The sequence below is a fragment of the Anas platyrhynchos genome, chromosome 3 (genome assembly GCF_047663525.1).
Source record: "Anas platyrhynchos isolate ZD024472 breed Pekin duck chromosome 3, IASCAAS_PekinDuck_T2T, whole genome shotgun sequence".
Taxonomy (NCBI): Eukaryota; Metazoa; Chordata; class Aves; order Anseriformes; family Anatidae; genus Anas; species Anas platyrhynchos.
In genome coordinates, this window is record NC_092589.1 from 84,597,258 (window position 1) to 84,611,495 (window position 14,238).

Consider the following 14,238-nt stretch of genomic DNA (forward strand, 5'->3'; position numbering starts at 1 on the left):
CAGAGCTGCTATGCTTTAACAACTCTCCTTTCCCTTCCAGTGTTTGATGGCTTAGGTGATCTTCTTATGCCAACTATGGTTCCTTCTGGTCAGTCTATAGCTCCTGCAGCCACAGCAACAGTCACTCCTTCAGCAGCAAGCAAAGGACTCGGAAGTGATCTTGATTCATCTCTTGCAAACTTAGTAGGCAGTAAGTGACACATTTCTGTTTTAAGTGATGTGGCATACAATGATAGTTTTTGTTTGTAGATCCAAACAGCTTCCCATTTTATCTTTCTTCTACCAGTGCCCTTTTATTTCCCTAGGAAGATCAGGGCAGCTATAGGCAGAAGTAGGGCCTGATTTGGGTAGCTGGGGTCATAGCTCGTCCCTCGTTGTCTCCAGAATCTGAGCCAAATAGTAGGATCTATTTACTAAGTATGATTGGTAACATGTGAGCATCCTGGGACACTAACGGGCACATCAGACTCTTGATGGGTGGGCCCCCAAGTAATAACAGCTGGAGTGGTGAAAACTGTCCAAAGCATCTGGTAGCACTATGGAATTTAGTCAGAAAAGTTCATGAAGGCAATAGCTGACTTGTTGCTTAGTGAGAACAGGAGTAGCAGTGGGGTGAAGTGAGAATAGCCAAGAACAGATGGTCTCTCAGACAGTGAACTTCCCAAAAAATGTTCTTGAAATGCTAAACAACAACAGGTTCTTTCCTATAATAGAGATAGCCTTTATAACTAGAGATCAGTAGCACCAGCACCTGTACAAACCTAGCTGTGTCTTATGCTGTGCTAGTGCTGTCTAAATGGAGATAGCCAGAACGCCATTATTCTGTATAAGCCCATGTACAATGAAACGTGAGCTATTACTTTAATGCACTTTAATTTACTAGACATGTGACTTTCCTTTTTTCTTTTTTTCTTATAACTTTCAGATCTTGGAATTTCTGGTACCACTTCAAAAAAGTAAGTTCAACATTTATTTAAATATATATAATTTATATATATTAAAAAAAAAAAAAAAAAAAAAAAAAGATGTTCAAGTCTGTTTTGTAGTCTTACATTGATTTCCATTTTATTAGGATCAATGAATCGGTCACATGCCAGTACTCCCCTCCCAGCCCCCTTACCCAAAAATAAGCACTTCATAAAAATTCTGGGAAGTGTATTCTGTTCTGTACAGATTCAATGAATAATTAATGTTAATTGTTCCTGACATAGCTTTTAAACTTGCTGGCTTTAACCTGAGTTTCTAAAAATATATATGTATATATAAATCACTGTCTTCATATTGGGTAGTTGATTTCCAAATGAATTGTCCAGATAATAAATTGAATAGCTCTCCTCATTATTTAGGCTAATATGTAATAGTTTTGTTATCTTTTTACAGACGCTGGATGTGCTTATCGTGTAGGCATTGGAATATTTGTAAAATAGAAAAGAAGTTGATTCCATGCAGTGAAAAGCTTCTTTTTGCAAGAAGAAATATTGAAAACATTACACTGTTTTTGATTGTCTTAAGCTAACCAATTGCTTACTTCTGTGCTGAGTCTTCCTCTGTATCTAAGACTATTTTATGATGTGTGTACTTCAAGATGTCTTGCATCTCTGCAGAGATGATAGGAGGGAAATAAGTAAACACATCATAAAGTTTATTCCCCATACTTAGCTTCCCTCAGTCTACTTCATTCAAAGAGTGTAGCTTATTCCGGATAAAGCAGCCTCTAGCAAAACCCGGTTTTGAAACAGACCTTTTATTCTGTTAATGATTTGTTTTTCTTGTATCTATCAACTTTTTTCAGAACTGAATGCTTTCTTCCTTCTTCTGTCTGAGCAAGATTTCCAGCAATGAAATGACCTTTCAAAGACTTCTATCAGGCAGCTCTACTGCCTGGCCCCAGTAGAATAGGCAGTAGCAGTCCCTCTTCCTACTTCCTACAAGGGTATATGCAATAATATGTTACGTTCAATCAATACTAAGTAAAACAACTCTTTAATTCTCACCACAAAGGCCATAACCATGTAACTGACTTCAGTGTAGAATGCAGTGGTGTCTACCACTAACAATCCTTGAAACTGCGTACTAAAAGTGTATCTTTCTGTTAATAACTTAAACTGCATATACCATAAACTAATGTAGCTGCAGGCTTAAAGTTAACGTACACTGCAATTGATTTTCATTTTCACTGTGAGGGTATGCAAAGAATAGCTCTGTCTCTCTCCCTCTCTACTAGGGGAGATCTTCAGTGGAATGCTGGAGAGAAAAAGCTAACAGGAGGAGCCAACTGGCAACCAAAGGTAGCACCTGCAACATGGTCAACTGGCGGCGTCCCAAGTGGTCCATTGGTAGGTGCTTAATCCATCAATACCACCAGTATGAAACCTCACTATTTTAAGACTATGCAAATGTGTGTGCAGACACTACTCCTGTTTGTTTCAGCTAAAGAGTTTGCTTTGTTATAAATTATATGGTTGTGTCAAGAAATGTTTTTAAGACCAGATTGACTTGAACCCAGTGATAACTGGCTGTAAATAAAGACTGCTTTTTTTTGTGTGTTTTCCAAAACAAACAAACAAACAAAATATGACTTTACATATACTTTTAATGTCTGTGGACATTTCTAAGAACAGTGTGTGGTTACCCTTATAGGTCTTGACCAGCACCAGGTCCAGGTAGACTGTCCAAGGCACAATGATATTTATCCAAAGCTGAAGTACTGGAAGGAGAGAAATTTTTTTCTCAAGCTTGTTCTTGATTCAAGCTTTCCTGAATGAAGTAGAACAAAAGACTACATGGTATTCAGACTAACCAGATGTTTTTTGTTAGAGTAGTTGAAGGGTGTAGCTTCTTTAGCCCAGTGAGATCAGTCTTTTGGAAAGGTTAAGATTCCCCTGTAGAATATACCCGAAGACACTAACTTGGCTCAAGAGCAACTTATCTTGAGTGATCTACAGTGGTAATCTAAAGAAAGGTCATACATCATCAAAGCTATGCAGGGCATAAAACAGCCTCTGTTGGAAAAAAGTGGGGTGGAGGTGAAAGGAGAGGACTGTCAGGGCGAGCATGACCGGCTCAGTTCCTGCTGACACATTCAAAGGTTAATGCAACTCTAAGCATGTTCCAGTTTGTTCCTTGACCTAATGGAAGGTGCAAGAATTCCCTGAGGTTGATACTTCATTGAATGTATTAGTTGTAATGTTAACTTTTTTTCTTAATAGAGAGGCTGGACAATACTGTACAGTGTAAGTGAAAATTTTTTTTTTGATCGCTTTTTATACTTACTAAACATGAAGATACTAACAGCAGCTCACCAGCACTGCAGTTATTACAGCTGGCTTAAAACTATCTAGAAGCTACCTAACACGGCTCTTTTTGGATTGTCCATTCAGCAGACAGCCTTCAGGCAATGAATGGTACTAGTGGGTGCTTAACTGTTCACGCTCAGTAATCTCAAAAACAATGGCTTCAAACTATCTGTGCTATACTTAGATGTGAACGATCTGGTGACCTATACTATCTGAACTTTCTAACTCCTGTAATATCAGTCTCATCTGGTAGTAGTTTTACCATCTGATAGGTAACTATCCTTTCTGGAATGCTGGTTTTGATAGTATTTTGTGAAATTTGCATGCTACATGCATTTCTTCTACATCTGTGCACCTAGGTGTTTTTGAAAACCACAGAAAAACGTAAATATTAAGACCAAAATGAATTATTCCTTCACATCATAGTTGAACCTTGAATTTGTGACACTTGAATTTTGATCACTTCTTCCCTTCCTTATGACCTTTCAGCTTCTGGATTAAAATCAGCAGAATTTCACAAAAACCCATTCTCTTGAATGACCTGAGCACTTTGATGCAAAAGGAGGTTCAGTTTGTGTCTTGGCATGTGATGGACTGAATTCTGAACTAAAATGTGGTTCTTTGGCTGTACTCAGATGGCTTTAGGGTGCTCAACTGATGTCATTAGCCCATGTCTTTCTATTCCTTGCTTTCCATATCCAAATGTCCAGATCTTGTTCTTAGCTTGAGGACAGCTGAACTGATAGTGCAATAATTGAAGTGCTCCCAGTAAAACTGGAAAAAGGTTCATAAGCATTCAACCCTTTCTTACCAATTACTATTGTTCAATAAATCTGGAATGGGTTATCCTGACTAGTCTAATGTTTCCTAAGAAACTGGGAAGGGCACTAAATGCAGCCTTTATAGAAGTGGATTGTGTAGTGAATAATTCTTGCATATATCCAGAGACGTTTCTGTGCTGTCAACTGTAAGCATGCTGACAGCTCTGCAAGCATGGTGGGACATAACTGACTCAAGGTAGGCGTTCAGGATTTAGAGGCTCAGTCATGGCATTACGACTTCTGTAATAGCTTGGGAAATTGTGCCAGTATACTTAATTAGGCTGCATGGTAGCAGTAATGAGGTTCCTAAAAATCCTACCACCATCTTTAAATCCCTTCTTTGAATGTTTCCTGCCTCTCTTTAAAGTTCTTAGCAAGAGTTTAAGCACTGTTTGTATTGAATATACTTCTGCAAAAAGGAGAGACTTGCCTGCTTTCCAGGCCATAGGGAGACTGTGCATGGGAAATTACAGGCAAGGGAACCAAAAGGGATGATGTATAGGTGCTGCTAGGTAACTGAGGTGGCCAAGTACAAAGGTACTGTTTTAATTGTGCTGTATGTCCACTACTAAACTAACATTTCTCTCTTCCTGAATCCTGGTAAAATATTGCTTTTCCACGCTTATGTTTTATTTGAAAATCCATTGCATAACAAGTTCAACTTCTCTGTGTAAAGTTTGTAACAGTTGTGATTCTGGTTTAAGTGTGCAAATTTAATTTTTAACTAAATGAATCTCACTGCATAAAAATACTATACTTTTTTACTGGAAACTAATAAATATAGCAATTACTTCATTTAACTTTACACTCTGCTTAAGCTAGGCATTGCTAGCTTAAAGTTATATTAAAATCAGTGCTATAGCAAGTGCAATGCTGTGTTGGCTATCAATTACAAAATCGGAATGCTTTTTACCTTGTGTAGAAGAAGGAGAAAAGTATGAATTTTCTTGGGTCTATTTTGAGTTGTATTCAGAAAATGAACTCCATTCATTGAGAGAATTGAGACTGTCACATTGGCTTTCTTATGATGAAGAAAACTGAACATCAGTGTAAGGACTGATTCAATTCTCTCATTCTTCAGAAGCATCATGGTTTTGAGATTAGGTATTATGTGTTACAGACATTCTTACCTTCTTTTTTTTTTTTAACGGTGTTTTTTTTTTTTTTAATTTATTTTTATTTTTAGACAGGAGCCGTGCCTCCAGCAAGTGGTGTTCCTCCCACAGGAGGTGCTCCACCTGTCGCACAGCCAGGAGCAGCATTTGGGATGGTGAGTCTCTTTCTTTCGTTACCTGGCTCTCCCTTCTTTATCCAGTAACCTACTCACACTGCTTTAATTTACAGCCCCCAGCAGGAGCAGGCGTACCCATGATGCCCCAGCAGCCAGTTATGTATGGGCAGCCTATGATGAGGCCACCATTTGGAGCTGCCACTGGCCCTGGTGTACAGGTGGGTGTTAGTGTTAGATGAATGTTTAACTGTTATCCGTATCGCTAGAAGGGAGTTGTGTGTACATTATCTCAGCTCAAATTCTAGCTGTAGGTTTGTAAATGGGATTTCTTGCAGTGTCAGCTGCCTGACTTGCAATTGATCACATGAACTACCTTGATTTTTCTTTTCTTTTTTTTTGTTCTATTGCTTTTTATGAGACCAATGGAACAGGTTCAGAAAGTCTCCTGCACCTAACTACATCCAAGATGTCTTTGGGGGGGAGGGGGAGGGGGAGGCTGAGTAAACTTGAAAGTGGAGCTGTTTGACAATTGTATTCTGTACAGAGCTTGACAACGTTTACTAGAGGTATGCTCTGCATCTTCCCTCCGAGCCCACCAAGAGGATTCTACAGAAAACTGACCTGCTTATGAGCAAGCTGAGGTCTCAAGTTCTTTGAAAGCTGTTCCTTAGCAAATGCAAGTTGAACTGTTTTAGGCTAGTAGCATGCTGGGTTTATTTCACTGCAAAATGACTGCATTAAAATATGAATTACCATAGTGTACATAAAATTGGAGAGTTCAGAGCAAGTTTTTCACTGCAGTGTGCAAATTTAAATAATTTGGGGTAGAATTTTTCCTCTAACCTAGACTAATGTGGAAGAATGTGAATGAAAGGTCTTGAACTTCAGTTACTCTTTTTTTTTTTTTAAGTGAGAGATACATGGCAATGCTTCATTTTTCATGTACTTAAAGTATGTACTTTATCTAGGCCGACACTGTGACTATCACATATTTAGATCTACAGGGGACTTAAACTTGGACACACACAACCAAAGCAAACCTGTTCTTAGAGAACTAGCATAGTAATTAAACTATGTGTTGGGTCTCTAAATTGCTTGACAGATGGAGAATCTTTAGCATAAATTTCTGTGCATAAGAATTCTCTGGTATGTGTTGTGTGCAGGGAGTTCCTTATTCGTTTAATGAGAAGGTATTTGCTTAGCAGCAATTCTGCATGAATCACAGAATAGCTGAAGCTTGAAGGACCCTGTGGAAGTCTTCTTGTCCAATTTCTCTGCTCAATCAGGCTTCTCAGGACCATGTGTAGACCACTTTTTGTCTAAGGACAAAGACTCCGCGAGCTGTCTGGTCAATCTGTGCCAGTGCTCTATCACCTGCACAATAAAGAAGTGCTTCCTCATGCTTAGGAGGAACCTCCTGTGTTTCAGATTGTTCCCATTGCCTCTTTTTCTGTCACCTATCCTGTTTTACGCTTGATCAATATATGTAGAAGTTACCTCTGGATATTATCCTGCAGATTTGTATGTACTGATACTTTAAAGCAGAACAACATAATCTGAGAAGATGATTATTAATAAGGAGGTAAAAAATAGTGAATGACTGCAGAGTGGTCTCTAGCTCCCAAAACAAGGTAGAGAACTGCTGTAGTACTCTCACATTACATTTGTCACTTAGAAAACCATCTGTCCTGCAGCCTGTTCCACGTCATGCAGCTGCCTATTTACCATGCTGCCACCAAAGAGTACAATCTTAGCAGGCTTAAAAATGGATCAAAAAAAATAATAAATTTATGGTAATCTTCAAGAACGGATTGTAGTGTGATTGCCCTTATCAAAATGCAATAGGCTAGTAACAAGGAAACACAGACTTACCAGCTGCCAGGGTCCTTCATTAATATAACAAAAAATAATGGAGTAATTAATGATGAAGTAGGTTGAGTGAATGGAGACATGACATCCATCCTGTTGAACCAAGGATTCCCTCTAACTGGAAGCTAATGAGATTGGAAATGTAGCACTCAGTATCCATACCGAAGCAAAGCTTTTAGCTGATGGATGGCCACTAGGTGATGCAACATAAGCCATGATAGCTGTTCCAGGCTATTTCTCCAAAGTAGAGTTTAGTTTGCCGTAACTCTGAAAAGGAAAGGCCCTTTCCAGAGTGGAGGCAGGGACCAAATTATTTGCAGTACTTTGCTTCTGGGCAAGTCAGAAGTCCATCTTATCTTTGAAATAAGGTAGGAGGTAGAAGTTCATGCTCTGGCTCTAAAATATGATTTTTAACACTTAAAACTACTCAACCTTCTTTTTTTTTGTTTTGTTTTGTTTTGTTTTGTTTTTGTTTTGTTTTTCCAAACCTTAAATCAAACAATCATCCTCTAGCAAACTACACTCCTTAAGTAAGGAAACACATTCCTGTTTAAGTATCTCCGGGTTTTCTTTGTAGACATGGGAAGAACTTGAAACTGCTCTAATTGAGAAGTTGTAGGTATTAAAGCTATGCCTTTCATGTACTTGGTCATTTCCTGCCACCTTAAACTGTCTGTTCACGTAGATATCAAGAATAGTATTATGGAAGACACATTTTTTTCTCAGAGTAGGGTGGTAATCAAGGTGCCTAGTGTCCTGGGTAAGGTGGCAGTGGTGGGGAGTAAGTCAGGATGAGAGAACGATTTACCAATGTAGAACAAGTTGTATTTAAATGCCAGTTGCTGGGATTTTCAGATGTACTCTGCAGCACACACTCAGCTTATTCTGGGCCTTGGTGTTTAATATCTAACAATTGCTTAACCTCTGTCTGGGTTGATAATCCTAACAGCATTCTTTCTTACAGGCTGAGAGTGATTTACAGCTGTGCTGACTAGTATATGCAATGTCTTTGGCCTTGTGCATTACATCAGCCAAGCATTGTTAGCTCTGTAGTAAGGACAGAGATTAAACAATGCTTGGGAAAAATGGCAACATGCTGAATTTAGCAATAACATAGAGCTTCATGTGCTTGCAGTGTGTTTGTGTCGAGACCCAGCTATTCTTACCTAATGACTGTATATCCTTGTCTGCTTTGTTTTTTTTCTGCCTTCCCGTCTGGCATCTGTTAGCTTTCTCCAAGCCCAACTCCTGCTACTCAGAGTCCCAAGAAACCTCCAACAAAGGACCCATTAGCGGATCTTAACATCAAGGATTTCTTGTAAACGATAAGGTATTCTGTGGCTGCCTGCATGTTACGCTGTAGTACATATCTGGCACACAGATGTTGGTTAGTCTGGTAGGTTAAACATGGCTGATAGAATTGTAGCTTCAGAGATGGGCAGGAACACGCACTGGTAGTGTGGTGGCTTAAGCAGAAAACTGAATTATGTCTGTATTTTTAATTTTAGCCTGAAAGCTTGACTCTTTACTACTTTTTTTTTTTTCTTTTCTGAAAGTTGCTGACCAGAAAAGTTATCTTCAGTCTATGATTTCTACTTTGACCTGCTTCCACTCAATCTGAGGGTTTGCTTTTTTTCATGAAACTAATGTTGAAACAAATAGAATCATAATAGCACACAAATACTGGGGGCAAAACCGTGCCAGAGAGGCTTGTTCCATGGTGTTACAGGAGCTGTAGGTTGCTTTTGAGAGCTCTTGGTAAATTGTGATAGATCTTATATCAGGTCTCATGTGTGTGGAAACAAATTTTGTATCAGAGGTGTGGAGAGATCAAAAGAAAAAAAAATAGGGCTAGAAAGAAACATCAGATCAGACTGAACACCTCTGCATTTTATTTTTCAATTGGCTGAAGTGAGGTAAGCATTTTGTAAGTAAGCCTAGAATAATTTGCCATGTGAGGAGGAGACAATAATTACATATCTTTGAGGCCTTCTTTATAAGTCCCTTTTCTTTCTACCCATAACTTAATTTTAAGGCTTGTTCTAGGCTTCTATGCTTGAATTAGCAGCAGCAGAAGGGATCAAGCTAATCTTAGCAAATACCACCTGGTTCCACTTTGTCCATGTCACCAAATCCCAACACTGAAGGTGTACCTGGGGCTTTGTGGAGACTTCCAGAAGTGGAGATGCATTTTTATTGCTGGGATTCACTGCTTTCGGCTTGAATTTATAGTAGATTGATTCATAAATGTCTATGGGACTGCTTTACTGAAAGCTGGTAACCTCTCTGAGGTGCAATGAAGCGTGTATCTGGTGTTTTCACCTTAATTTTTCTAGAGCATGCTTTATTTGATTCATTATTTCAGTTTTCATCTAACACTTTGCTTTCACAGCTGCAGTTTTTCTGACTGGATGACAAAAATGTGAGTTTGGAGTCTGCAAATCGATGCTCAGAGTTTTGAAGTGAGCCACCAGTACCAAACCCAGCGCTTACTCAGACTTTCTCTTACTCCTGAAACGTGTAGCACAGCTGTGAAAGTGAACATTAGGAATGTGTACTACCTTAGCTGTTATCCCTACTCTCTCTAAATTTGTGTACTTGGGTTATTTGTGTTTTACAATTTAAACAATGGATGTATGTTTCTGATGCCTTCTAGTGCTTTTCTGAACCTATCCCACAGGGGCAGATTATGCAGCTGTTGTTTGGTGAGCCATTTGGAGCGATGTCTGTGTTTTTTGAAGGTTTCAATGTATATAACTTTTTGAGGACACCTAAAATTTCCCTAAGATTCAATTTCTCCTTTATCTGTTACAAAATATAGTGTGATAATACCAGATAGTAAGGAAAACACTTATGAAATTGTGTGGAATACATTTTTTTTCCAGTCACAGGAATCTCAATTGTCGTGAAAAAATGTTTTATTTTTGTGGCACTGTATATGTTAAGATAATTTAAAGTAATATAAAGGTAAACTTCCATAACAAATACTTTTTCAATGATTTTCCAAGAATGAAAGATCATATCTGAAAGAAATATCATATTTATTGCCATTTTGGTTTTAAAATATATTTTAATTATTTAAGTTTTTGCATTTTAAATTGGCATATTTATCTTTCAGTTCTTGCTAAATGCACTGAAAATAAGTAAAGGGTCAGTTTCTCTCAATGTAGTTGAAAAAAAAAAAAGCAGCCATAGTTGTGTTGGCATTAAGGGATTTCGAATCTGAGAGCACTCTTTGGTATATCTGTAGTCAAAACATTGCAATTGATGTTACTCACCTCTGTTTAGTTCTTATGTACATCTCTTAATTTAGTGCTTACCTGTGTATGCCATAGGCTAGTGTTTTCTCCATTTCCCCAATTGCGCTGTGAGTAGCTTTTGTACTATTGGTGATTAGATTTAATTCTGATCCAGAGATCCATGCCCTTTACTGTACATAATGTGTTTCTTTAATTTTTATTTGTTCTCATACTGTTTCTGCTGATGGCTTGGCTTAAGATCTTGACTCTTAAATGAGGTCACTGTTGATCAGTGTTACAAGTGGCTTGGCAGTTCTCTGTAAAAGCATACTGGGTTGGAAAGATCTTCACCTGAAGTCTTTCAAATTAACTATTTAATCAATGTATGGTACCATTAAAAGTGGTTGTATCTGAATTTACTGTGGGGATAACATACACCGTAATGGGAAAGTTCTATAAAAGGCTAATTTCAAAATGGCTCTTCTTTCTTTGTATTTCAGTTTAAAAAAAATAAAAAAATGGAAAAGAAAGAAAAAAAAAAAAGAAAAAAAAAAAGAAAACCCCAGTGCATGTGTGCCCTCTGAGATGCAATAAACACCTTGATCAAAGTAAATACCTTGTTGCCGTTTTTCTGATTATTCAGATGTTGATCATAATAATATACTTTGAGGGGGAAAAAAGTATTGAGAAGGTCCTTGTGAGAGGGAGAGGTGAATTCTCTTGTTTGATCTTTAACACCTAGGAAGGTTTCACTAGATGTTCATCTCCTTAAATTAGAATATTAGTGGAATAGTTGTGGCTGTGAGAGCTTACAATACTTGTCCTGATTTCTTTCCCAGGAGGTATCATTATATGGCTTATTGAGAGCTAGCACAGCTGCGATGGCATAGGAATTGCTTGCGCTAAGGTTCATCTTACAGCAGGATGAAAAGAGGAGAAAATGTTTCATACAATTTAGCTATATTAAGGTCTTTCTGATACTATTCACCTAACAAGCGACTTCTTGCTTTAGTACCATGATGAAGTGATGAAGCAGTACTGAAGGCTGCTTTAAAGCAATTTATAAAGAACAAAATACTGAAACAACGTGATCATCTCTAGTAAGGTCTGAAGTTTGAAATTTTGAACTGGGTTTTAAATAAATTTCCAAGTTGTGCAACCAGTAAGGGAGTGCCATTGCTTAAGAGGTTTTTTTTTGGTTTGTTTGTTTCTTTGTTTGTTTTCCCTCTTATTTGCTGCTAACATTGGTATTATGAGTCTGTCAAATTTGGCTATTGAAAAGTTGTTTTTATGCACATACCCTGTGGATTCAGACTGGTCTGGATTATGAGCCTGTAAGGCTCTGCAGGTCCCTGGCTTTTCTCAGTATTTGAGCAATAAGACCTAAACAAGTTCTGTAAATGTACGTCCAGAAAGGCTCACAATGCTCTCTGGCTCTGGCCAGTTGGTTTTCTTTGCTCATCCTTCTTATGTGCTCTGTGTTGCCTGAATGCAGGGAGCAATAAATCTCTGACCACCATATTGTGCATCCTTTCTCAAAGCAAGCATACTTTCTTCAGAGGACAGTCATAACCAAGCACTGCATACAAGATGTCTTCAGACCAGTTCATTGGTGTGTTGTTCTAATTAAGGTGAGGCCAAACTAGTTGTGTGCACTTTGATGCCAATAAACCTTGCTATAACCAAGTTCAGTGATTTCTCCAGGACACAGCTACAGGTTTCAAGGGACAAAACCTCAATGTGATGGCCTGGATGGACAGAAAGCAAACTTGGAAGATCAAGATGCTTTTTTGCACTGTGGGAAGTAAAACCAGCAAATTTCCTCAGTATGTTGCATAAGGCTAGACAAAAGTGACTATTGTGCTGCCCATAAAAAAGAAGCTATAGCATCTGCATTGCACAGGAAAAGAAGTGGTTGTCTCATGGTCTGAAGATAAGAACACAGAATCACAGAATCACAGAATTGTCTAGGTTGGAAGACACCTCAAGATCATTGAGTCCAACCTCTGACCTAACACTAACAAGTTCTCCACTAAACCATACATCTAAACATCAACATCTAAACATCTTTTAAAGACCTCCAGGGATGGTGACTCCACCACTTCCCTGGGCAGCCCATTCCAATGTCTAACAACCCTCTCAGTAAAGTTCTTCCTAACATCGAACCTAAACCTCCCCTGGCGCAACTTTAGCCCATTCCCCCTCGTCCTGTCAGCAGGCACGTGGGAGAATAGACCCCACCTCACTACAGCCTCCTTTAATGTACTTACAGAATGATAAGGTCACCTCTGAGCCTCCTTTTCTCCAGGCTGAACAACCCCAGCTCCCTCAGCCGCTCCTCATAATGTTCTTGGTATCACCTGAGTTGCATCACCCAAGCATGAATGTGTCTGTGTCCTACTGCAACTAGCTGTGTCTCAATGCAGGCTGTACAGTAGCCCAGGATGGCTCCCATCTGTAGGCGGCAGCAACCATCCCCTTCCTCTCTGCTTTTCATGAGGGGAGAACAGGTTTCAAAAAAGCTGATGTATCCTTTACCCAAGCTCTTGCTGTGTGGTGGTTTCCTTTGAAGCTGGCACCTCTAGTCACAAGAGAAATGTACAGTTCCTCTTTAAGCATGAGTGCTTTAGGGGCTGGTGAATACCTGGAGACCATGAACTCGGCTTACTGTAGAGGTCTGAACAACAACACAAAAACTTTGTATTTCTTCAGAGCTTACTCATTTTTTGAATGCTTGGGGTTAGTAGTGTCTCACACTGTCTCCCCATTCATCATTCATTTTGATTAGCTTTATTTGTGATTTATTTATATATATTTTTAGCTGTGTCTTTCAACATACTGTAACTTGATTTGAGGACTTCTCCTGGAATTAATCTAGTGTTCCACCATGACCACAGATGAAAACTTGGAAGTATACAACTAAATTCTTGTCTTACAAGATCCTGGGGACCACCTTCTTATTTCAGGCTAGTTGCAAAATCATGCTGCTGCCTAAACTTCTGTTCCTCAAACTTAGTAAGACAACTGCAAGTTAGCAACTTGCCTTAAAAAGGTATATCAGGGAGGTCTAAAGCAATAAAAATGTATCTGGAAGGAAAAACAAATTGCTTTGGTAATATGGAGTATTATTGGTGAATGACAGCATTTGCAGCATGAAATGGCCACTAGCCATAGCTGACATTGTTTTCTTTTTCTGGTATGGCTATTTGTTCCTGCTCCTCCTTTCCAGTCCCTCAGACTAAAATGAGACCTACCTGCTATACAATTTGTTAGAGTCTTTTTTTCCCTGAAGAATAACAGCAGTGCAGACCTACAAACTCCTAATGCTCAGAAAAGCCAACTGAAACTTCCTATGATAGAAACAGTGGCAGCGACACAAAGATGATGCACCAATTTACTGATCCATCTGTTCCAGAACATACAATATATCAGAAACTTTATTAAAAGAAAAACCCTTTTTCCTACATGTTGTGTATTGCCAGTACTGTGAGCAATGTGGGAAGTGGCAGACACTGAGTGGTAATGAAGGAACTAAACAAGAATTTTAGAGAAGAGATTACAGAAGGAGAGTGGGCTATACATATTTTAAAGCAGGTATCACTGCATTTTTCTCTGTTCTACATTGCTGCTACTAAAGCTTCAACTCCTTTTTGCTTCCCCTTAATTAAACTCTGCAAACCACATGGGAAGGAAAAGCCTGGTGTTTGCTCTTTTGCACAAGGTATCTGTTAATGCAGTTATAGATGTAAGAAATTACCAAAGGTAGTAGTAAAAAGGAACTG

At 38.7% G+C, this 14,238-nt stretch overlaps 1 protein-coding gene across 9 annotated transcripts in view; it reads left to right on the forward strand.

Moving 5' to 3' along the window:
- Positions 1-11,069, forward strand: part of SNAP91 (synaptosome associated protein 91) — a 70,485-nt gene extending 59,416 nt beyond the window's left edge. For 6 of the 9 annotated variants that reach the window (XM_072036234.1, XM_072036235.1, XM_072036236.1 and 3 more), the window contains 8 exons: positions 41-190; positions 926-956; positions 2,225-2,336; positions 3,210-3,233; positions 5,304-5,387; positions 5,462-5,566; positions 8,447-8,547; positions 9,610-11,069. In XM_072036234.1, the coding sequence (XP_071892335.1) occupies positions 41-190; positions 926-956; positions 2,225-2,336; positions 3,210-3,233; positions 5,304-5,387; positions 5,462-5,566; positions 8,447-8,539 (599 nt within the window). In that variant the 3' untranslated portion in view covers positions 8,540-8,547; positions 9,610-11,069. The remainder of the gene's footprint in view (positions 1-40; positions 191-925; positions 957-2,224; positions 2,337-3,209; positions 3,234-5,303; positions 5,388-5,461; positions 5,567-8,446; positions 8,548-9,609) is intronic. The other 3 variants (XM_038177208.2, XM_038177200.2, XM_038177217.2) reach the window with 1 other exon arrangement.
- The last annotated feature ends 3,169 nt before the right edge of the window (positions 11,070-14,238 follow it).